Below are 24,910 nucleotides of genomic sequence, written 5' to 3' on the forward strand. Positions count from 1 at the left end.
TAACCTTCGTGACGACGAACGAAAGTCTTCAAGCTTCCTCCTTTTTTTCCTTTTATAGCGTGAGCTACACTGGCCGAGGTTGAGCAATTTCGCGTGGCTCCTGGAAAGCCGTGCTGCGCATGTTCGAGGAGCAGTGACGTCACACGGCGCGCAGCTGGCGCGCCAGAGTTGCCGCCGCCGCGCGCTCCGCCGCCGCCGCGCGCGCCTCGCCGGTCTGCGCATTCCAGAGTAGTGACATCGTAGCCGCGGCAGAAAAACTGGCGCCGCCACGTGCCCAGCTGTGCGCCTCCGTTGCGCAGTAGCCAACCCTTGCTGCACCGGAGCCGCTTGATAGCGCCGCTTTTTTTTCTTTCGTTAGTCGGAAGAAAAGTAAGCTTTTTTTTTTTCTTCCGGATTATTTTCAATTTTAGTTGCAAAATTTGAGCCCGATTTATTGGGTGGAAACTTTACGCGATGTTACATTGATGTAGGATTCTAATTATAATTTATTTTCAATTATATTTTATAGTTTATTTATGGCAGAACAGAGCCACCACCAGGACAAGACACAGGCAACAGAAACTGCACACATCTTTCAAGTTATCACCTCCTTTGTATAGCTGTCAGAGAAGCTTGTAGTACGCAATGAAGTTGATTTTGGTTTGAGATGAAGGAAGCAGGTCGCTATTTTCCCTAAATGGAGTTCCGAAGCGAATCGATAAAATGGTGTCGCTATAGAACGGCACCGCTAATCCACCGTTTGCTCAAATGAACACCGCCATTCGCTAAAGTGTCGTTCTATGAAACATCATGGGCAGGGCTTCGTTCGCTAAAACGTCGTTCAGGTCTGTGCCTCCCAGGTGGTACATAACTCAAAATTAGTTACGGCGGCAGTGCGAAACCAAGCTTTATAATTTATACCATTTGGAAGAAGTGAATAGAAAAGTACCTGTAAAACGTAACTTCACTTAGTTACCAGTTACTGGAAAATGTACCTAAGATACAAAAAGAGGCACCAAGAAATAAAAATACCTAGGTTTGTACCTCAAGTACAACAAAAGTACCTAGATACCGATTTCCAGTTAATTGTACCTAGGCACTTTACGACCCTGGTGGTAAGTTCCGACGACGACGACGCGGTGTGTATAAATGCCGGAGTGCAGGTCAGCACGCGTTTAAACAAGTTAGGAGTAGAGGCCGGATCTTTAGACAAACGCCTATTTTGTTCTTTTGGTGCCTATCGCGCCTTTTCTATATATAAGCACGAATCAGGAGTTAAGAAGCGTTTTAAGAGCGGTTTTATAATGCCTATAAAAGCCTATTTCGGCGTTTGAGCCTAAATTACCGTTTCCCGCCTCTGAATGCCTATTTTTTACTTCTTTTTTTTTTTTTTTGCTTCACTACCTTAAAATGACTTGTTCTGTTTAGTTTCAGTTTCTAGCTAACTATTTTTCATCTTGCTGCCATGCAAGGCAACAGGCTGCTCTAATCTCTGGCCCGAGATCCACCCCAAACATTGTTGTTGTTGTTTTTTTCTTCACGTTTGTAACCCAAGGCGCAAACGGTGCCTTGTTTCTGTGTAGAAGGCCCTTCCCGCCCTTTCCCACGCATCGTCCTTCTTTCTACTTCTTGCCGCGCCTTTACTTTCTCCCCCTCTCGTCGCCCGAGAGAAGCGGGTTTATGTTCGGGCTAGAGTGTCTTCATGTTCGGGACATGACGGCACCCTATCCTGGTCAGTGCGGACCCCGGTAGCTGCCTGGAGGCTGGAAGTCTGGATCTGGATGCTGCTGTACTCTGGTTTACCCTAAATGGACCTTAGTGGATGCTGGGCGCGTCCCAGCCAGTCCAGCTTTGGGAGAGTGGCATGGGACCTGGAGTCTCCGCGTGTCGCTCCGCACAACTGGAGTACCACTGGTTTGGCTGGGATGGCTCGTCGTAATCGCTCCGTTTCCCGATCTTCGATCGGGAAACGGAGCGTAATGCCCACCGAAAAACTTCTTTTTAGTGAGCGAGCGCGTGTGTCTGTGTGCGTGTGCATCTGTGTGAGCTTGTCCGTGCGTGCGTGCGTGCGTGTTTGTGTGCGTGTCAGCCTACATGTGAGATGAAGGAAATAGGAAGCCGTGGTTCGGCTTCTTTGGCGTGCATGTCGCTCTCTAACGTTATTGTGTCCGGTGGTCTGTGGTTTACTGCTCTTCGCTTTCGCTGCCTGCAGCTTCTCAGCAATGCGAAAAAAAGAAGGTTTCAAAGAACGTGTTGATTTGGCAATGAATCCAACATTGCTTTTGCTACTCGACCGACGTGGATATGGTCTTTTGTCAACCGTGTGGAAAGCAGGTATGAAGAAACCATTTACCTTGTTTCGGAGAAAAAACGAAACTTGATCGCACGACGATTTAGCGAATGAAACCGAAACCACGGCGTTTCGTCGGATGACACAGTAGCGAATGGCAGCTTCGTTCCCCCTGATCGACAGTGAGGGGTAACCGCGCCAGCTTGAAAGCCTAGCTCGTCACGCCCGAAAAACAGCGTATTCGCTAAAACGCCAATCGCAAGAACTTTCGTCCGCTCAAATATTTTCTAATCGCTAAAACGTCCCTCGCTCATACAGTAGGGACAAAGAAAAACAGTCTCATCGGCACATTGATACTTTAGACCCATGTTGTTGTAAAAAAAACTATCTCCAAACTCCGGTCTAAAAACATGCTTTTCGTGCAAGGCTCGTCAAATTATGAGGCGCTGGAGAAATGCAGCCTTCTGCGTTAAGTCCTTATTTCGAACTCTTTTTGTTCGCCTTCCGCCCATTGAAAAGCATGCGGCAAGGGCCTTAGAACGCACCTGGTATCGCTGCGCCGCTGCGTTCTTCCGCAACATGAAGTTCGTCTGCTTTCCTCGCCGTCACCATGGCAACGAACGCCGAATGAATAGAAGCACGCACGGAACCGCCGCGTGAATCCAGCAACAGCTGACGCCATTTTACGAACGCCGTCTGCTAGCCAAAGCCGAACGCGGCGTGTCAGATCAACCGCCTCCGCCGGTGCGCTGCTAGCAAAGACGACGAAGCAGAGACACGTCGACGGCGATCGAGCAAGCAACAACACCACGGGACGACTGCAACGGCGGCATTTATTAGGATCAAAGGCGCGAAATAAGCAAGAACAATTTTTATTTGAATCATAACACCCGATATCCAAGTTGGGGACCACATACCTTTGCTGGGTCGTTCCTGTGAACTTTTTACAGAGACACGGGGTGCGGCATTCAAAAAACAGCTCCGCTTGCAAAATATGGGGGCCCTGAAAAGGATCGTTTAGACCGCTACCAGAACCTATAATTGACATAACGAGCACTTGACGAGCGGTTGGCGCATAAGTCGTCTTTATGCATTTTTTTTTATACGTGGTGCAAAGTAATCCCGCCCCATATTTTTATGGCGTCAGGAACGAAGCAGCATAGAAAGACTACCCTTCAAACGACAATAATAATAATAATTAAAAACTGCCGGATCTCCGCTGGAGACTCCGAGGCACAGTGGAGTAGTCGTCACGATAAAAAATCTAAAGAAACAAAATAAATAGCCTAACGGTCGTCGGCTGCGTCATAAGGCCTCGCCAAGTGCGGAGTATAACGGTCTTGGCATACGGTATGTATTGTGCATTCGTTATTTTCTTTTCTTTTCTACCACGTCAAATTCTGACGCCAAGACTCTCTACCTCCTCCGTTCCAACGCGTTGTTTGTTATTATTTTAACAAATCAGCTTCAAATAAGGGTCGTGGCACCCAGTAGAGTAAGAAAAAGAATAAAAAAGGACTATTCCGAGCAGCCAGAGCAGCACGGCTGCTCTGGCTGCCTCTTCTCTCCTCTCATCAAAGAAGACGCCGTCCGAAACTCCAAGGGCTCCCTTCTTATTTTTTTATTTTTATTTACTTTGTTACTTCATTTTGTTGTTGGGTTCGACTGCTCCCTTCTCTGTGACGATGCCGTCCGTGGACATACGTTTGCTGTTTTTTTTTTGTTTTTTTTTTTGTCACGCGATGGTGTGGTCCGACAGATCAACCAATGAGTTTGTTAGAATTGTGTCACGAGGTATAAAATGGCGGATGAAATAAATATAATAAATGCAAAGAAGCGCGCAGTTCCCCTTCGGCGCTTTATTCTTCCAGAGGCGAGCATCGCAGTGCCATGGCGTTCAAATTGTGCCGTCATTTGGCGCCATGAAAGACCCTCTTGAAGCAATTAATTTGCTTCAGCGCGTTGGCCTGCTCCTGGCTCCTGGGTTTTCGTGCGTGTCCAAAGTGCGAAGCTGCGATGACAAGCTGCAAGTCCGCGCTAGATCTGCGGATGGCTACACGGGGGGGGGGGGGGGGGGGAAGGGGGGGGGGGGGGTGCGGTGTGTGGATGACTCGTGAGGTGCCCAAGGGGAAGCCGGTCAAAGTTCAGTGCCGGGGCGAGGTCTCGGTACGGAGCGGTTCCTTTTTCGAAGGATCGCACGCACCTGACGCTTCTCCAACTCATGAAAATCATCCTCCGGATGCCAGAACCTACCGTGCGCCGTCATTCAGCGGGAGGCCGATATCGCAAGTAAGACAATAACTGATTGGGCGAGCCTTTGTCGGGAGGTTGTGGTAAATGCCGTCTTTAAGCATTCAGACATGATTGGTGGCGAAGGCGTGACTGTAGAACTAGACGAGAGTATGATCGGTCGGCACAAGTACCATCGCGGGTATTTAAGGCCTGGCCAGTGGGTTTTCGGCGGTGTGGCGCGTTGCAGCGGGTGCTGCTTTTTTGTTCCCGTGGAGACCCGTGGCGCTAAAACCCTGCAAGGGCTAATAGCCAAATCGTTCCGCCCTGGAACAAGAATAATCACAGATTGTTGGGCTGGCTATCGCAAGCTTGCAGATGACGCTCGCTTCACGCACCTCACCGTTAACCACAAGCTGCACTTTGTCGACCCGAACACTGGTGCGCACACCAATACGGTGGAGGGCACCTGAGCCCACGTCAAAAACTCCCTTCCACCTGGACGGCGCGAGAGCCACCATTTCACTGGTCACCTTGCAAAGTTCATGTTTTGGAGGAGAGAGAAGGCGCGCGGAAACACTGATAGATTCCAGTCGTTCGTCGCCGCGGCCGCCAAAATCTAGGGCCCCGAAGCAGACAGGGCGAGGATTCTGACGGCCCCGGTGACTTCGAGGGATCCGCTGCGCTGAGCCCGTCACCTGCCTGCATGCATAAAGACGACTTATGCGCCAACCGCTCGTCAAGTGCTCGTTACGTCAGTTATAGGTTCTGGTAGCGGTCTCAACGGTCCTTTTCAGGGCCCCCATATTTTGCAAACGGAGCTGTGTTTTGAATGCGGCACCCCGTGTCTCTGTAAAAAGTTCACAGTAAAGACCTAGCAAAGGTATGTGGTCCCCAACTTGGATATCGGGTGTTATGATTCAAATAAAAATTGTTCTTGCTTATTTCGCGCCTTTGATCCCAATAAATGCCGCCGTTGCAGTCGTCCGGCGGTGCTGTTGCTCGCCCATTCGCCGTCGGCGTGCCTCAGCTTCGTTGTCTTTGCTAGCGGCGCACCGGCGAAGGCGGCCTTTGATCCAAATAAATGCCGCCGTTGCAGTCGTCCCGTGGTGTTGTTGCTTGCTCGATCGCCGTCGGCGTGTCTCTGCTTCGTCGTCTTTGCTAGCAGCGCACCGGCGGAGGCGGTTGATCTGACACGCCGCGTTCGGCTTTGGCTAGCAGACGGCGTTCGTAAAATGGCGTCAGCTGTTGCTGGCTTCACGCGGCGGTTCCGTGCGTGCATCTATTCATTCGGTGTTCGTTGCCATGGTGACGGCGAGGAAAGCAGACGAACTTCATGTTGCGGAAGAACGCAGCGGCGCAGCGATACCAGGTGCGTTCTAAGGCCCTTGCCGCATGCTTTTCAATGGGCGGAAGGCGAACAAAAAGAGTTCGAAATAAGGACTTAACGCAGAAGGCTGCATTTCTCCAGCGCCTCATAATTTGACGAGCCTTGCATGAAAAGCATGTTTTTTTGGCCATCCCGCATCTTGTTTTTTTTATCCGGAACATGGGTCTAAAGTATCAAACTGCCAGCTCGCGCTTCTAGCCTTCGCTGCGGTACAACATAAGGTTAAACGAAGTGTAGTTATTGCGCGCCGGCCGCGGAGGGCGCTGAGGTGTGAGCACCGTGGGCATGAGGTCTCTCCTCAGCAGCGACGGTGTCGGGGGCGTAGCTTGCTCGTCTTTTTCGCGGTGTGGTGGTGGTGTGCTGTCAGTGGCTGGCCTCATGTTTTGTTTTGGTGCTGTGTCAATCACCGGTGCCACCATTGTGCGCAAAGATGAGCCTTAACCTGAAGAACAAGTTGTGCTATAAGGATGGGAAAGACGTGCTTCGTTCCCAGCTGCAATTCGGGGTACCGGAACTGCGCAAAGCGAGTGCCCTTGTTTAAAGCTCCATCGAATGACGCTCGCCTGGAGCAGTGGCGTTGTGCAATCCTGAGGGCCGATCGCAAGTTACTACCTAGTCTCCTCATCTCGTTGACCAAGTGAAGACCAAGCTTGACAGTGTAATCTGTCGGAGACTGAGAATGCGAAAATGTCTGGACAGAAAAGGCCCAAGAAACCAAGGCTGTGGACTGCATGCTATATTATGCAACTGGGTTTTTGAGTGTGAAAATAAAGAGAAAAAAAAAATGAAAGCCGCTTACAACTCCCTGTAACGCCGAATTAGAGCGCAGCTCTTGAGGAGGAGGAGGGAAGGGCACTGGGGGGGGGGTTAAACTAACCAGGGGGGGGTCACGTTACCTTGGGGGTCACGTGACCCCCAATGCCGATGATGTCATCACTAACGTCACTGATGACGTCATCAGTGACGATGACGATGCGGGTACCGATGACGTCATTAGTGACGTCACTGATGACTTCACCAGTGATGATGACGATGACGATGCGAATGTCGGTGACGTCATCAGTGACGTCGCTGATGACGTCATCAGTGATGATGACGATGCGGATGCCGGTGACGACATCAGTGACGTCACTGATGACGTCATCAGTGATGATGACGATGACAATGCGGATGTCGGTGACGTCATCAGTGATGATGACGATGACGATGTGGATGCCGGTGACGTCATCAGTGATGATGACGATGACGATGTGGATGCCGGTGACGTCATCAGTGATGATGACGATGTGGATGCCGGTGACGTCATCAGTGATGATGACGATGACGATGCGGATGCCGGTGACGTCATCAGTGATGATGACGATGACGATGTGGATGCCGGTGACGTCATCAGTGATGATGACGATGTGGATGCCGGTGACATCATCAGTGATGATGACGATGACGATGCGGATGCCGGTGACGTCATCAGTGATGACGATGACGATGTGGATGCCGGTGACGTCATCAGTGATGATGACGATGACGATGTGGATGCCGGTGACGTCATCAGTGACGATGACGTCATCGGGGGGTCACGCGACATCGGTGGGGGTCACGTGACCTCGAGGAGGGGGCCACGTGACCTCAGGGGAGTCACGTGACTTCGGGGGGTCACGTGACCCCCCACGAGGTCACGTGACCTTGGTGGGGGGCTCGCGCGGTGCATTATGGGACATTTCCCATGATGCACCGCGCGGTTACGCCGACGCCGACGGCGACGGCGACGGCGACGCCGACGCCGACGCCGACGGCGACGCCGCTCAAGCCGGAAACGGGCCCCTAAGAGCTGCGCTCTAAAAAGCTACACGCTGCCCTACATGCCGATCCGTTTTCAGCATCGACAAAAACACTTCTACTGAAGCAGCACTGACAAGCGTAAAGAACAGAGGAGGCCTTATACACCCCAACAAGGACCTTTTCCAGCTACTGAAGAAAGCGGAACAGTTCTTCGTTGAAAATGAAAGCCGCCAGACTGTCTACTGGGACACAATCGGCAGTGTTCTTGACACATGCACAATAACATTTCCATGCGCTGAACACAAAAAAGAAACAATAGAGAGTATTCAATGGACGCCATATTCGTGGGTGCTGTTTAGAGCGCATGCTCAGAACGAGCTCACATCAATAGGCTGCTAAGACCGGCACTCTTGATGCTGCGGAATGCACGTTACAAAAGAACTGTAGAAGCTCGCCGTCAATACGCGCTACGCATTCGCGCACACAGCTATGGCCGCCAGTGAATACTCCCTATATCCCAGTTGTTCCACTACTACTTCAGCATGCGAATGCGACAACACTGTAAGCAAATTACCATGAGTAGGAACAAACAAGCTCAAGAAATAAAGAAATCGGCAAAGCAGCTCTCGTCTTAGTTTAAGGGCATGGGCGAGAAACACAGGATGTAGGAAATGGCGTTCTTTGGTAGTGTGCAGTGAATTCAACTTTTATGCACATCATGAAGCAAAAATATTTGTCAGGTATTTTTTTACCTGTAAGACGGGGTGGCACCATAATGTGAGAGTATAGATGAAAAGGGATTTATGTCTTATAACCGCTACTATTGTTTGACTTTTAGTTACTGTGTCATCATGTCAGTCAGTATGTCATCATACTATGTCATCGTTTCAGTCACTATGTCATCATAAATTGGAAGTTTTTTCTGGTCACAAGGTTTGTATGTTCCGCAGTACAAGTTGACATTGTATGTATAAACCATTTATAACGCTATAACCTTTATACGTATGTAAATAATTATTTAGGACCCCTATGTAACATTATTTAAATTTTTTTTCCAATAAGGCAGGAGCAGGGTGTCAAACATCTCCCGACCTCCTATAAAGCCACGCAATGTGTGTAAAGAATTTACGAAACTGTTACCAAACATTTTGTTTGACAAAGCATGCGAGCACGACCCAGGTGTTTACTGTAAATTACTCTAAATTATTGAAGGCCCAGTAGATTATGCCGGGAAGTTTTATATTTATAAGAGTATTTTTGTCACGTTGAGTCATCATCGGAATGTTCTCGTTTAAAAAAAAAAAAAAAAACAGGAACCGCACGGGGGAAAAGGCAATCAGTGCCACTGCGCCAACATAAATCCATCATTTCACTACACAGTGCACAGGGACCGAGTAAAGAATGCATAATTTATTTCACAAGCCCCTCTATACAAGCCTTCACAAGCCCCTCTAGACGAGGGCGCCATCTATCCACGTGCGAGTGAAGCGCGCTCGGTGCGCCGAACATAATGTGGTCGCCGCGCGAGACAGAGAGTCATCACCTAAATGTATTTCTTCCACGGTGGCGGCAGCGTAGCTGCCAGAGGAGCGCCACGCTTTTCCCTGTGCCGCCTCTCACCGCGATCGGTCACACGCGGTACCATAGCAACGAGCCGAGCTGGCACCGTGCCCAAAGCAACCGAGTGACTACTCGTCACGTGACCTCGCAAGAGCCGTGATGTCACCGGTAAGATGGCACCACCCAGAGCTGGCGAATGCGAGTTTGTTCGGTGTGCGGAATCGTGATGTGCAGCTGCTTGCCGATGATTTCGGACTTCTTCGTGCTCTCTGATGAGGGTATAACGCGAAGATCTAAAAGAATGAAACTTTATTCCTTTTCTGCGCAAGATCGAATCAGTCATCTCGCCGTAGTGGTGCCCGGATGCCCGGATGTGTTAGAAGATCGATAAGACTCTTAGCATGCAATTTTCGCGTACTCTTGGCTTCGTTTCAACGTTGGAGTGTCTGAGAACCGGTACGGAATGTATGATTCGCAAGTTGGGCCTTGTGGAGGTTGTTTCAGCCCCAGATAACCGCATAATCATATAAAAGTTTAGCGAGGAAGCTCCTGCGATCTTTATCTTTTGTACTAATCAACGATTTTACGAATTGGCAGTTCTGAAGACTTTGATATAACGTGCTTTCGTTGCAATAAATTGCATTTGATCGTAGTGTTTTTTGGTTTGTTTTTTCAAATGACAAGCTGGCGTTTGCTCAAGTGACGTATCAGAGATTTGTTCGTCTTTGTAATTAACAAGTTACAGACAATTATTTTTACGTGCAATGTTTATTTTCTGTAGCTGGGCCCGTTTTGTGCTCATTAATGTAAGTGTGTTATGAGGTTATCATCATGTAAGTATGGTTCTAAATATCCTACAAAGGCCAAAATGACGTCAGCCCACCCCAGCTCACGCATTGGACACAAAAAATGCGTCACTCGGACGTATGCGGTCGTTAACAATCAATTCGTCGACAAATATTTGAATCCGCGTTCATGGTCAATGAGTGCATTGACGGAACTTATCATCACTCTCGAATGCCAAGTTCTACGGTGTGCTTAAAAAGCACGGTGAAAGCTTGGGACCATCGCACCGGTGCCCTATAGCATGTCACTTACCGCGTGATTTCACAGTTCGCTTTTGAGTTGAGGATTACAGCTAAGAAAGAAGAAGTTAAAAAAGTCATTTCATGGTTCCTTTAACACGGATATGTGTGCTGCCTAGATAAAAATATTGACTTTTTGCATGCCGGTAAACTTTCGGACGACCACTTGGCCTGTCGGCAAGAAAACCTCATATCCTGCGTCCATCTCTTTTGATGGCGTTGACAAGCCTCTGGAGACCACCATGCTGTCCTTCTTGGTTTAACCGCGTCGACTGTTCATCGACCAAACGAGGATGAGACCGTCGTCGACGTCGCTCCTCGCCAGTCGGTGAGATAATCTCAACTTGAATGAATGATTGGGTCTTGAAGAAGCATGATGCTAAGCATACATTCGCTTACTATGGTGCAGTCGGGCAACAGTCATATCCATAGGCACTCGTCTTGTCGTGGAAGGCGTAATCGGATTTTCTTTCATTGGAGCGAAGTCCGAAAGTACAAGGACGGTACCCAGACAACACCCGACATTCTCAGGACGTCCTCAAAAGGTACAAACGTCCTCGCGGTTTTCCAGATGTCCTCAGGACATCCTGAGAACGTCAGTTCCTGGATCATCCTAGAAACGTCCTTCCGAGGACTTATTGAGGACGAAGGATACAAAGTAGAGGTAATATATACGTCCTCAATTCGATTGCGTTTTTAAAAAAAAAATGAATGAAAAGGAGCTAGTATACACAGTTCATGTTTACTGCTGAACTAAATTTCACATACAAATTATTACATGTAGTTGTGTAAGCTTATGGACATATTTTAACTATAGCTTTGATCAAACATATTTTCTTTGTTGAAACCAGGACGCGCTAAAATTATTTTTAGTTTTTTTTTTATTTGCGCAGTATTTCAAAATTCAGTTCCATTGGCAACATTCAATCTAGGTGGCGTAAGAAACCGCCTACTACAAGGCGTATCGTTATTGCAATTATCCACCCATCCGAGAGACCCAAGCAAGCTAAGCCAAGCTAGGAAAGAAACAGAAATAGCCTCGAGGTTGGTGATGGCTTGATAATGTGGATGAGGATAAAGTCACGCCCACAGGCACACAAGAAGGAAACTGACTCGCAGCGCTGACTAACAACTCAGTGATATGTTTCTTCTTCCTCAAATCGTCACCTTCCTCTTCGCCGTTAAGGAGAACATTTAAAATTTTTAAACACCAGAAACAAAATTGCTAATAAACACCAATAAATAAATATTAAATAAGTAAAGAAATTACAAAAAAAACTAGAAAATAAAAATAAAGAAAATTAAGGTTAATTTTTTAATTATAATTTATTTTCTAAAAAACTAATTTTCAATTCTTTTTTTTATTTATTTAGTTTTATTTATTTTAGTTGTTATTCATTTATTTACTTATTATTTGCTTATTAATATTTATTGGCTATTTGGTTTCTGGTGTTTAAAAATTTAAAATTTTCTCATTAACGGCGAAAGAGAAGAAGATGACGATTTGAGGAAGAAGAAATATACCACGGAGTCTTTCTTCGAATGAAAGGAAAAAAACGCTTCTGGTATGAAGGATTCTCAACCTTGTTATATTTCCTAACCTTTGACTTAATAAGAGCGTCCATGTGATCCAATATAGTTTTTTAGGTGCATCAGTTCACTGGCCTTGGTGGCAGATTCATGGGGTCTGCCACCAGGAACATCTTGGAGGTCCTGCTTAGCCAGAAAGTGGCTGTCAATTTCAGCTGGGTAGGCCAGAAAGGCAAAGGAAAGTTTTGGGAACTCAATGTGGCAGATATCATTTACAGTAAGACAGTTTTGTTTGTCGTGTGCGAGTCATCTAAGTTATTTACTAAACTACAGGGTGTCACAAAAGAAAATTTACACGGTCTTTTTTACCTCAAAAATAAACTAAGCATCGCCGAACGCTCATTGTCCGCCCAAAGGTAGCCGTAGAAGTCACAACCAGATGCCAAAGTTTCAGCCCGATCCGATAACTTGACCAAAAGTTATAAGTGATTTTCTGAAAATTTCAATGGGAAAATGGTGACCGACGGAGCTTTCAAACACATGGGGCTCTATGGCACCGGAAACCGAAAACGGGCAAAAATGAGCTCCATTTTCTCATTGAAATTTTTAGAAAATTATTTATAACTTTTGTTTAAGTTCTCGGATCGGGCTGAAAGTTTGGCATCTGGTTGTGACCTCTAGGGCTACCTTTAGGCGGAGAATGAGCGTTCGGCGATGCCTAGTTTATTTTTGCGGTAAAAAAGACCGTGTAAATTTTCTTTTTTAACACCCTGTAGATATGTAAAATATTGCACAAGGGCCTTGACGGGTTCAGAGCTAACGCCAAACGCAGATTGCATTGAATATTTTTGCCCTGACGGTAAAATTAAGTAAGACTGATTTTACATGAAGACCGACAAACTAACCTGACTCGGGAGTGGGAGAATGATACTATTTTTTTGACATAGTCCTGTCTAAATAGGTGTGACTTTTGCTGTGTGGGTCAGATAGCCATGTAGAGTTGCGCATTAGCACTGAGGGACATAATTTTCTGGAACATCTATTTTTATTGACATTAATTGTGATTTTTTCTAGACCATCTTAGTTTTCTGCTGTGACTGTCATCACAAATCAATGTTGCAGGGGCAGTGAAAGCAAATGTTGAGTGTGCAAACAAAGTTGACGTGAAGACCATCGTCAAAGTGTGGCTGCGCCACGCTGGAGAGAAACTTAAAAAGCTGCAGTCAAAAGCCGGAGATGTTCGACATGATGGTAAGTTTCTCACATCACCTTTTTATTATTAGTGCTTATGGAAGTGATTTTTTTCTAGATCCCGCTGACTATTCGGACTAGTGCTGGCCAAGATGTGGAGCCAGACTGCATGTCTGCATGGTGCAAACATTGAAACATTTGCTCTCCATTAAAGTATTTCTTGAACAGTTACCTTTGTTTGCAACAATGAATGGCATGATAATGCTCACATATATAGACTTACAGGCTAAGAACATAGGGCAAGGGAAGACGCAGAGGAGAAAGCAGACGGGATGCTTGAGGGGAGAGGTTTTCTTCTCTCCTCTTCAGCATTCCGTCAGCTTTCTTCCCCCTTTCCCTTGCCCTATGTTCTTAGCCTCTCACTGACTAGTAATCTAAAATCAGTGTGTGAATTCCACTTTAAAATAGTACACAACAATGAATTTCTTTCTGCAGGCCGCTCTTGCAGGCATGTTCAGGTTCAAAATCCAGTTGGAGAAAACCTAGAAACAATAAAAATAAAATGCATCCTAACAGCTCGGTGAACAGCTGCACCTGCAGTGCATTGTCCTAAAAATGTACTAGAAAAATTCTTGGCTGCCCTCCTGAGGACGTTCTGAAGATGTCCTGAGGCCGGAGAATGGGACGTTTTAAGGATGTTTCCAGGATCATTTGAGGACATCCTCAGGACATCATAATGTCCTCAAAAGGTTGTCCTGAGGACATCCTGGGGATGTCCAAGTGTTGTCTGGGTACGTACGTCCCACGAAGTGGCCGCCATCCCGGCGGCGCGGAAAACCACTCGCCTTGTCCGTGCACCTACGATACTCAGCAGCTCTCGTCGCCCGACAGTCCCCAGGCTGCAAATCGTCTCACTTCGCAGAAGAAACAGGCACCGTTCCTCCAGAGGCCCGTGCCGTACCGCCATGCCAACCGTCTTTTATCACTTTTCAATGAACGAATATAGATATCAACTGGCAAAAAATTGCCGCCCGGAGTCGCTAGCAGCACGGTTACCATGGCAACCTCGCAGGCCCAAAATGGAGATTTCCATCGGCGCCTCTAACACTAGTTCATCTAGATAATTTTGCGTCGTGTCGCTACTCTGGCAGCTACGCTGCCATATACAGTGGCTCTAGGTGGGTTCGGAGGCCGAGTGGGCTAGCGCACACCAGAGCCTTTTATACTGGGAGAGTTCGGCGGTTCTTTGATCCAGCCGCCAGTCTGGCAGCACTGATCAGACAGTCTGGCAACTGTGCGCATCCGCCATGATGTGCCTTGCCGTCTAGCTCGATTGCACCTTTGCATTTAATTGTATTATAATTATAACCTTAAATTGCAAGCTTCACCCTTGTTTGGTGTAAGGCTGGTGGCGGCTGATAAAACCCGTTTGCCCTACTGACTCGAGCCGGCAGTCGGCTCGCTAGAGTCCATGGAGCGAGAGACGACGATGAAAATGATCGTTCTGCGCTGCGCTCTGCCAGACGTTAGATGAAAAAGAAATGGGGGGCTGCAGTGCCGTTGGGTGCTCGAACAACGCGAAAAAGGGGTACAGGATGTACCGGTTCCCGCAAGGAAAAGAAAACCGCGCAAGGCACAAGATCTGGGAAACCAAACCAAGAAGGGCTGACTGCAAGCCGAGTTCTCGATTGTGCGAGGTAAGTTTATGATTAACGTATGATTAACGTAACAAAATGCTTGATTTTTCGACTTTCTCCTTACGCCAACAAAAGCGCAAACGGCAAAACCTATACACTCGTATACATCGCATGTCAAATGGGACCCACTCGCCGGGAGGCACATCATGGCGGAAGCGGCGCCCGCTGAGTCCGCTAGACCTAGCGGGCCGTAAGCCCCTCCCACCCGCCGAACTCTCCCAGTATAAAAGGCTCTGGCGCACACCAGCTCGGAGCACGTGGAACGAAAGCTCGCGCTGCAGAACCGAGGGATCCTGGGTTCAATCCCCACTCCTGCCCGTTTAGATCGGGATGAGCATCGTACCGGCGTGTGGTCGTGTATCACTACTGCGTGGTGCACGTACGCTAAAGACCCCAGGCTAGCAGTCGTACCGCACTGGCTAAATTGCTTATCTACAGTGGGTTACAATGTCGCCATGTTCTGACAGACTAAACTCCTCCAGTATAAACAACTAACAACTAATTTGTTTGGTTTTCTGTCCCTGGGGAAGCTACGCTGGCTACGCCGCTACGTTCGCCTTGATAGCGCGGCGGGCGTGGCACGCTGCTGGCACGCTGGCACTTCCAGCGCCCACTTGAGCTCTAGCGGTAGTCTGAAGCAACTATGCGCTGCTAGGAGGCGTTTGTTGTGCTTGTTGCTTGAAGCGATTGCAAGATGGCCGAAACGGAGTCACGACTCACAAATCTAAGCAGAAGCTTCGCCAGTTGAGGAATGGCGCGAGCTTCTTAAATTGTGTGCTTTCCCAACAAATGGGGGGGGGGGGGCGATATCTGTTTGTAGGCTTATTCCCGAATAAACTTTCCAAAGGAAAACAGCGAAAACAGCGGCACCCGCTTTCCTCGAGGACGCACGAAGCGTTCTGGGGCTTTGGCAAGGCGTTTTGAATTAGCTATTTATTCCGGTCGTTTGTTGTTCACAATGGTCGAAGCTTACGGTTTGACCTTGCTTGACGAAAGTACAAGACTGGGGATCTGTTTGTCTTGTCCTCTCAGGTTTTAAATTATGTTTAACTCACTGGCGATGTGCCCGTCGCCTTGTAGCTTAGGAGCCGTTCATCCCTAAGCTGACGCACCGTCAGCATAGGGATCAATATTAGATCAACAAAATAGATCTGGGCAACATTTCAACCGTAACAGGCACGTCGCTAGGGGGGAGGGGAGGGTGGAGCATGAGGCTTGGGCTTCCGCCCTCCCCGAAATCTTGTAATTTGCTGGGCCTCCTCTTCCCCCTTCTCCCCGAGTCAAAATACTGGCTACGTGCCTGAACCGTAAAGTCATATCTCAGCAGACTCCGCCACGTCAACCGAAGTTCCCCCCCGCCATGCCTGACCCATAAATCCGCTCCTGGTTACTGCGCACACGCGACAGTAATATCCGGTTGTTTAGGTATGCGTGTGTGCGTGTGTGTTTCTCACAGAACTGGAGAGCTATCATCACAATGTCTACTATTGTGAAATGTATAAATCCGAAATGATAACATAAGCGGCAAATGGCCCAAGCAAAATGTGAAAATGCACCGAAGTCCTGTTTGCGCTAACAGCGTCACGTTGTGTATGCAATACAACTACAGTCGGTAGCAGGTTAAGAGTTCAGGAGTCCTCACCTCTTTCCATTTTAGCTTAGCGGACGCTGGAGAGGAGGCGACCTTCTCTTCAGCGTCTGCTTTGCTAAAGTGGAAAGAGGTGGGGATACCTGAACTCTTAACCTGTTATTAACGTATTTCCCTTAGCAGCAGACGTATGTCTTTGTTAACGAAGAAAAAATGAACAACGGGCGTGTTACAACGCCCAGGCAATTGGCTCACGTTTACGCTTCCAACCACCCTCGAATAGAAGCCGGGGAGTCATGCGGCAGCGACGATTTCCACGGAGACGGTGGAATAACCAATGAAGCAGTGTGGTACGCCGTTGCTGGAGGTAGGGCGTTGCTTCTTTGTACGTGAAACGCTACATCCATCGAATTCGTTGACTACCATAATTAACCTGTCGATCCATCGACCTTGTTGACTGGAATAGCCATTCATTTTACCCGGTTTGAACTGGGGCGTTTCGGATCAGACACAGTTTTGAGCCGTATACAACCGGATGTACTAGGTCCGAGTTTTCGCTACAGACCTTGTACAGTACCAAGGTCTGTAGCTTTCGCACCGGATAAACCACGGAGATAAACCGCTGCTTTTTCGAACAAAGATTTTAAACGGGCGCGAGCATTTTAGAAAAGTGAAGTAGCGAGTAGATACGAACAAAGTCAACCTCGAACCTATCTCATGAAAAGTAATCTAAAAATAAGAAAAAAAGATTAGGAGAAAAATGTTCTGCATTTGTTTTTATGAAGTTCACTGTACACAACTGTTTTCCAGGGATGCAAGATTTCAACGGCATCCAACGACCTCGAGATTACGGCAGAGCTTGGGTGTTCGAAGTACCCTCCTCTTTCCCAATTGGAAACCGAGCGGCAAGATAACAAGCTGTCGCTGTTGAGTCTCACGTGGCAGGTGAGAGATTCCCACATCTTCCCCTCTTTAATACTCTCTCTCACTGTTGCGCACAGCAAAGTGCGATGGTGTTTAAGTATTCTTAAACAAACTCCTCCCCAGGCCCAAATCTCCTCCTTTAAGCATATTTGAAATTAAGCAGAAACCTATGTCATCTAGCGCAACGTTCCGCAAGCGCTATTTGGGCGTAAACGAATGAATATAATAAAGCCAGTGAACGAAAGGCAATTAAACTTTCCACAAAGGTGTCTTTAGGTGGTGCATTTATCACTCAAATTTCTAAAGTGTAAAATCTAAAAAAAAAATATGCAAGCTTAAAAAAAACATTTTATGGATAGGGAGGAAACAAAAACACTAAACCATCTGGTTGATGCAAACACAGATAGTATCACTTTTGGGTGCTCATCTGAAAGAAGCTTTGAAGGTTTTGTTAGATGTTGTGCCCTCTGTGAATAGCAAAGTCAATATAATTAAAAAAATTATATATTTTCGTGTCCTATACCTCCTTCTTGCCGTTCTGAAGTTCTAGTTTCCTCTCAACTTTTTTGCTGTATTTTTAACTGACATCATGTTCCTATTTCCCGGTGTTGGCCAACGGTCTTCCACTGCACCCCCTACTCAATGCTATTTTGCTGGTTGCTTCCCTTCAAAGGATGCACTGCACTACCAAGGCAGTTGTGGCACCATGACGCCCCGACCCCTACACACCTGCCAAAACTCGAGTGCTCTACCCTTTATCATTGGCTCCCAAATGACCTTAATTGTACTTTTCTCATGCTCTGCAATTCATTCACTGCTCTCATTGATCTATGCTCCCAAATACCTGTACTAATTCATTTTGTTAGTGATCCATGCAGAAGTTGTCTTCTTTACCATTCTCTTTCCTGACCACGGGAAAGGTAGCAATTTTGAAAGGATCCATGAAAATACTTTTTTTTTTCTTAACTAATCGGCATGTTCAAAAAAACTGCTCCGACTTTACTCAACAAGATTAACAATTTAATCAAACGTTTCGTCTCCCATGCAGGAAACATCGTCAGTAAAACCTACAAGCAGGAATGAGGGAAAAAGCTTCAACAGTCCTATTTAAGCAAGTCCGCGTACACATCGGGGAGGGGGCCGCGGTTGGAATTGCAAGCTGATGAGTCACTTCGGATGAACCATGATTCCACGAACCTGCGTGGACCCACCTTTGTTCGCGCGCCAGAGTGCACGCATTCTCAAAGTCGAAACAGTGACCCGTTTTTTGTTTTTCTTTTGATCATTATGATTCCCGGCTTTTGGAATATTTTTGCTTTCATTCGCACCTTGTACGGCTCTGCTGCCTTGGGCAACTTGGGAGAATACTTCAACCAGTCCACAAAGATCGTCCGCCTGGAATGCCATCGACGCTTCAACCGTGAGTGCCTGAACCACAACGTGATTCCACATGGTCTACGATGTCGCCCCCGGGTCGACACACCCTACGGAAGAGAACTGGCCCAGAACTTCAGCCGTGACTGCCTCAAGGCACGGATGCTGGACAACAAGCAGAAACTCATCGACTGTCGGCACCGGCTTGTTGCAGCTGAGAAGTTCCTACGACGGACTCTCCAACCTGACGACATGCACCACGTGTTCGGTGCACGGAAGCAAGCAGAAGAAAGGGAAAGGGTCAAATGCACGGATACCCATGACAAGAAACTGTCCCAACTAATTCCAAAGGTCCCCACACCACCGGCATCAGCGGTCTACAACTTGTCATCGAAAGAGCTCTCCGCTGGTCATGTAAGTCTTCTTTCGAAAGGACTTGATTTCGCTCTAGCCCCACGTGTAGTTCCCAAAAGAGACTTTATAATTGAAATTGAGGAGGCACTTCGTCACCTACAAGATACGACCGGGATCAATCTGGCCCGCAGCCGCATATCGACTATGCTTAATAATGCTAAAGTAACGCCATCGAATCTGAGCAAGGTGGAGCAGTCGGCACTACGGGACCTTAAATCGGATCAATCAATTATTATTCTTACAGCTGACAAGGGGAAAGGCACTGTTATCCTCGATAAAGAAAGTTACTATGAAAAAATGCAGGTAATTCTTGACGACACAGCGCATTTTGTGACGTTACCCCGGGACCCCACTCCTAAATCTGAGAGATCCCTTGTTGATCACCTCCGCGATCTAAAAAAAAAGAAGAAACGCCTAGACGATGCCATGTACCGTCGTCTTTTTTCTTCTGACGGGTCTACACCTAAATTGTACGGTGTCCCCAAAACTCACAAGCCCGAGTGCCCGTTGCGTCCTATTGTTTCTGTTTTAGCCTCTAGGGAAGTACTCAGTTTCTGCCGCTTGCATGTTTATTCGATGATGCCAAGAATACAACAAACCCGTAGGCACACTCATGGCTGCTTTTATACTGATAGCAGCCGCGCTATCTATAGGTTAAAGAGTGACGTCACAGTTAACCGACACATGACATTCGATTCGGACATGATGACACAACATTCCTTCCCCTTTAGAAAGTTTTTGGAGTCTACGGCTTGTAGCGCTCTGGGGGTCGGCTTGGCCGTGTGCTGCGCCGAGGCAAGAGTGGAGAAGCCGGCGGAGCTTCCAGTCTGGAGGCCCGGTTGTCCGATGGTGGGGCATTGGGACCAACAGTCACAGCACTGGGCATGCTGCGGCCTGGGTCAGGTGCCCGTGGTGTCGCGGCTCCGTTCTCTGCTTGTGCCGGGTCATGGTCGTCAGGTGATTCATTGTCAGTTGTAGCCGTATCGGTCTCAATGTCCGAAAACTGCTCCAGTCGGTTAGGTGTCCTCAGGTCAGCCTGAAATGATCTTGGCCGCAGGTTGTCAGCATGAGTGTACCGCTCTTCCCCCCCAACCCAAACCAGATACGTAGCTGGGCTCACACGCTTGCTTACTGTGCCCGTCAGCCATTTGGAATCTCCGGCCCGTAAGCCTTTTATCATAACTTGGTCACCCTCAGAGAACTCTCTCCAGGGTCCCCGGTGCTGGTCTGCGTATTCTTTGGTTCGCTCGAGTCTCTTTTTCATTCGTTGCTCTATGTCGGGGTGCAGCAGACTCAGTCTTGTTCTGGGCCTCCAGGACAGGAACAGCTGGGCCGGAGTTTCATCGGTTGTCCCGGTGGGTGTGTTCCTGTAACTAAATAGGAACTGATCGACGCGATGTTGCAGAGACTTCGCATGGCCGCTTCTCTGCTCGTCCAGCACTCGTTTAAACAAAGCCTTTTTCACGGTTTGTACGCAGCGTTCCGCGCTGCCATTGGAGGCGGGATGGTAGGGCGGAGACTTGCTGTGTAGGACGCCATTCCTACTCAAAAAGACTTCGAAATCTGCTGATGTGAATTGAGGCCCATTATCGGTCACTACCTCTTCCGGTAGCCCGTACGCCGCAAACACACTGCGCAGTTTTTCCACGGTCTTCTCACTACTAGTACTGTTCATCACAAACACTTCAATCCATTTAGAATGGGCGTCCACCAGCACAAGAAACCATTGCTGATCGCGATACGCATAGTCTATATGCACTCTCTCCCATCTACGCGTAGGCCAACCCCACGACAACAAGGATACCATGGGTGCAGCGTTTTGCGACAGCTGACACGTGACGCACTGTTGCACTGTTTGCTCTACATCTTGTGTTAGACGAGGCCACCAAACGTGGCACCTGGACAACATTTTCATTCGCGTCATCCCCGGATGACCTTCGTGCAGCATCGTCAAGACGCTACTTCTGAGTGACAACGGAACCACTACGCGATTACCCCAAGTTACACAATCTTGATCGACTGACAGTTCGTTACGTCGAACATAGTAAGGCGCTAGCAAATCGTCTGTAACTTTCGAAGGCCAGCCGTTTTGTGTGTAGAACAGCACTTTCGACAACAACTGATCCCTTCGCGTTTCCCGTCTTATCTCTTTTGCAGATAGCGGAGCTTCGTCTAGCACCGAAAAGAACTGCACGCACTCTGACTCATCTTTGTTTGGCAGTGGTAGCCGTGAAAGCGCGTCGGCATTTCCTATATCAGTGGATTTTCGATACACCCAAACATAGTTATAAGCGGCAAGCAGTAAGGCCCAGCGCTGCACGCGTGCTGCTGACATTGCAGGAATCGGCTTACCATGCCCCAGAATTCCCACCAGTGGTTGATGGTCAGAGTAGATGCAAAATTTTCGGCCGAAGAGGAACTTGTGAAATTTTTTTAAACCAAAAACCACTGCAAGCGCCTCTTTTTCAATGTGCGCGTAGCCTTGCTCCGCCTTGCAGAGCGTCCTAGACGCGAAAGCGATGGGCCTCTCCTCAGTACCAACTTTATGAAAGAGTATCGCGCCGACGCCGTATGCCGACGCGTCACATACAAGACCAAGGTCCTTTTCAGGATCGTAGTAAGTCAACACTCGTTCGTGCGTCAGCCACCGTTTTGTTTCTTGAAACACTTTTTCCTCCACTACGGTCCAATCCCAACTGGTGCTGTCACTTAGTAACTGGTGAAGTGGCTTCAGCTCTGCTGACATGTTCGGAACAAATTTCCTGTAGAAATTCAGCAGCCCCAGATACGCTCGCAGCTCTTGTTTGTTCTGGGGTTTTGGCGCCTCTTTGATTGCGCGTAGGTTTTCTTCGGAAGGCCGAATTCCATGTTTATCAATTACGTGGCCCAAGTAAGCCACCGACGTCTGAAGAAACTTGCATTTTTCTTTTTTTACTTTGATACCGCGCTCCTTGAACCTTGTCAGCACGCTTTCCACTTTTCGATAACATTCTTCCGAAGTTTCTCCGGCTATCAACACATCGTCAAGATAGCACGATACTCTGTCAAGGCCCTTCAATATTCCGTCCATTACAGCCTGAAAAATAGACGGTGCACTCGTGATGCCGTATGGAAGGCGTGTATACTTAAACAAGCCCATATGCGTGTTTACAGTTACAAGAGACTGCGAATCCGGGTGCAGTTGCAGCTGCTGGTACGCTGTAGAAAGATCAAGTACCGTGAAATATTTGCACCCGTGTAGCGTTGCAAACACGTCTTCCATTACCGGCAAGGGATAGTGGTCTGTTCTGAGATTCGGGTTCAGCGTCACTTTATAGTCGCCGCACAACCTCACTTTGTTGTTCGGCTTAGGGACAACGACCAACGGTGTTGCCCACTCACTCTGCTGAACAGGGACCAGGACTCCCGTTTTCACGAGCGCATGCAACTCTTGTTCTACTGACTCTCTTAAAGCGAATGGTACAGTTCTATGTTTACAAAAGACTGGGGTCGTGTCGTCCTTCAATACTAATTTAACTTGACTGCCCGCGATTAATCCCAGCTCAGGCTCAAACACCTGCGAGAATCGGTCAACCAGCCCTGCCACTTGGTCTAGACTAACCCCATACACGCTCATCCAGTCTAGCCTCAACGCTTCTAGCCAATCGCGGCCCATTAACACAGTCTCACATTTCTGCGGCGTGCGAACCACTACAAGCGACAACGTCATGGTCTGCCCATTGTGCTCCACAGGTACAATCAACTTGCCTAATACCTCCAAAGGCACGCCCCCATAAGTTTTCAACTTTAGGCGGCAGTTTGAGAGAGACAATCCAGGCCAGTACTGCTTATACACCTCTTCAGGCACAATGGAAACCGAGGCTCCTGTATCAACTTGCATTGTCACCATTGTTCCCGCCACTCGAACATCAGTAGTGTAACCCCCTTTTCTAGCACTGCAGGAGCCAATGTTGTACAGCCAAACTTTGTCCTTACCACTACTGTCTTCCACGGCTTGCACCAAACGGGACGTTGCTTTGCAGGCCCTTGCCAAGTGTCCCACTCGTCTACACTCTCGGCACTTGTACTTCCGAAACGGGCAACTTGACTCGTGATGGGGTGCTCCGCAGCGGAAACAGCCTGACGCCTCGGGCCTCTCAGTGTTGACTTCCATCGTCGCCTTCCTGGTAGCCGCTCCGATGTTCCTGTCTGGGCCTAGACGTTGGACGGCGTTCACCTCTAGTTGTTCAGAGGCTGCTGGCTGAAATATCTTGGTCTCTGCTCGTGCGAGTTCAATGCTTCTGGCAATGTCGCATGCCGCCGAAAAAGTTGGAGTTTTCTTTTTTAGCTCTGCTTGGGCTGCCTGGTCCTTTAGCCCCGCGACAAAACGGTCCCGGAGTGCTTCATCCAGGAACTGCCCGAACTCGCAGGTGGCCGCGAGCCTTTTTAACTCAACCGTGTATGTCGCCACCGTTTCCTTCTCGAGCTGGGCCCTCCGGTTGAATCTGAATCGCTCGGCGATTACCATCGGCTTCGGAGCGTAATGCTCCCTGAGGACCGCGACCAGATGCGCATAGTCCTTTTGTTCTGGCTTCACTGGTGTTAACAGCGTCTTCAACGTGCGGTACGCTTGCTTCCCTATGGCCGTTACGAAGACCGAGACTTTCAAGTCGTCGCTCACCTTCGTTGCTCGAAGATAGTGTTCCATCCGCTCGACGTACGACTCGAAGTCTTCCTCCCCATCTTCGATGAACTGCTCGAACCGGCCGCCGCACGAAGCCATCCCGTGGTCCTCGGTCAAGGCGCTTGGGTTTTTGCCGATGACAGTGCTGGATTCTGTCTTCTCGGCCATCCCATCCTCGTCGCCACTGTTTTAGCCTCTATGGAAGTAATCAGTTTCTGCAGCTTGCATGTTTATTCGATGATGCCAAGAATACAACAAACCCGTAGGCACACTCATGGCTGCTTTTATACTGATAGCAGCCGCGCTATCTATACGTTAAAGAGTGACGTCACAGTTAACCGACACATGACATTCGATTCGGACATGATGACACAACAGTTTCATTTATTGGATCTCTGACGTACAATCTGTCAAAATATCTGGTCGAACTCATCACTCCGGTCACAGGTAAAAATGGTTTAACAGTACGGAATTCCCGAGAATTCGTGGGCCTGGTTCGGGATCACGTCCTAGACGAAGACGACATAACGGTTTCGTTTGATGTTGTGTCCTTGTTCACGAATGTCCCCACCTCTCGGGCTGTTGAGATAGCCGAAACACGCCTACGTAGGGATGACAGCCTCCCATCACGCACATCGTTAACGGTGGATGATATTGTAATTTAGCTGCGTTTTTGTCTTAAGCAATCGCATTTTACGTTTCGCGGACAAATTTATCACCAAATTGAAGGATGTCCAATGGGTAGCCCAATTTCTGTTACAACGGCAAATCTGGTTATGGAGTATGTGGAGGAAACTGTCCTTGAAAAGAGTATGCTCCCGATAGGATTTTACAAACGTTATGTGGACGACACTTTTGTAATTTTAAACAAGGATGATGTTGCTGACTTTCATTTAGCTTTAAACAACGTTGAATCATTAATCCAATTCACACATGAAGTTGAACCGAACGGTGCGCTGCCTTTTCTGGATGTTAATGTGTTCCGAAATAGTAACGGTCGCTTAGATACAACAGTGTACCGCAAAGCTTGCGATACAGGCAACCTCTTAAACTTTGACTCGCACCATTCTGTCGAACATAAAAGGGCAGTCGTAAAAATCTTACTACATCGGTCCGAACGCATTTCTTCTAATCCTCGATTGCGCGCTTCTGAAGATTGTTGACCTGTTGATGAAGCGGAATTATCCGAAGCGTTTTATTGATAACACGCGCAAACA

The 24,910-nt window shown here is 48.1% G+C and overlaps 2 protein-coding genes across 2 annotated transcripts; both read right to left on the bottom strand.

The window, feature by feature from the left end:
- Window positions 1-19,063: 19,063 nt before the first annotated feature.
- Window positions 19,064-20,801, bottom strand: LOC115322960 (uncharacterized protein K02A2.6-like). Its single transcript, XM_040500245.2, has 2 exons — window positions 20,163-20,801; window positions 19,064-19,126 (listed from the first exon to the last, which is right to left on the bottom strand). The coding sequence occupies exons 1-2, from the start codon at window positions 20,703-20,705 to the stop codon at window positions 19,064-19,066; spliced, it is 606 nt and encodes a 201-aa protein (XP_040356179.1). The 5' UTR covers window positions 20,706-20,801.
- Window positions 20,802-22,477: 1,676 nt separating this feature from the next.
- Window positions 22,478-23,799, bottom strand: LOC121046232. Its single transcript, XM_040500246.2, has 2 exons — window positions 22,632-23,799; window positions 22,478-22,513 (listed from the first exon to the last, which is right to left on the bottom strand). Exons 1-2 carry the CDS (start codon window positions 23,790-23,792, stop codon window positions 22,478-22,480), a joined length of 1,197 nt encoding a protein of 398 aa, XP_040356180.1. The 5' UTR covers window positions 23,793-23,799.
- Between the last annotated feature and the right edge of the window lie 1,111 nt (window positions 23,800-24,910).

Source organism: Ixodes scapularis, unplaced genomic scaffold (assembly GCF_016920785.2).
Source record: "Ixodes scapularis isolate PalLabHiFi unplaced genomic scaffold, ASM1692078v2 PGA_scaffold13__105_contigs__length_92229423, whole genome shotgun sequence".
Classification (NCBI taxonomy): domain Eukaryota; kingdom Metazoa; phylum Arthropoda; class Arachnida; order Ixodida; family Ixodidae; genus Ixodes; species Ixodes scapularis.

Coding starts and splice junctions, on each gene's coding strand:
- LOC115322960 (XM_040500245.2), bottom strand. CDS start 20,705: ATGAACAGTACTAGTAGTGAGAAGACCGTGGAAAAACTGCGCAGTGTG. Junction 19,127..20,162: donor CCAAATGGCTGACGGGCACA/GTAAGCAAGCGT, acceptor CGTATCTTGTAG/GTGACGAAGTGCCTCCTCAA.
- LOC121046232 (XM_040500246.2), bottom strand. CDS start 23,792: ATGGCTTCGTGCGGCGGCCGGTTCGAGCAGTTCATCGAAGATGGGGAG. Junction 22,514..22,631: donor ACTGGATGAGCGTGTATGGG/GTTAGTCTAGAC, acceptor ACACGACCCCAG/TCTTTTGTAAACATAGAACT.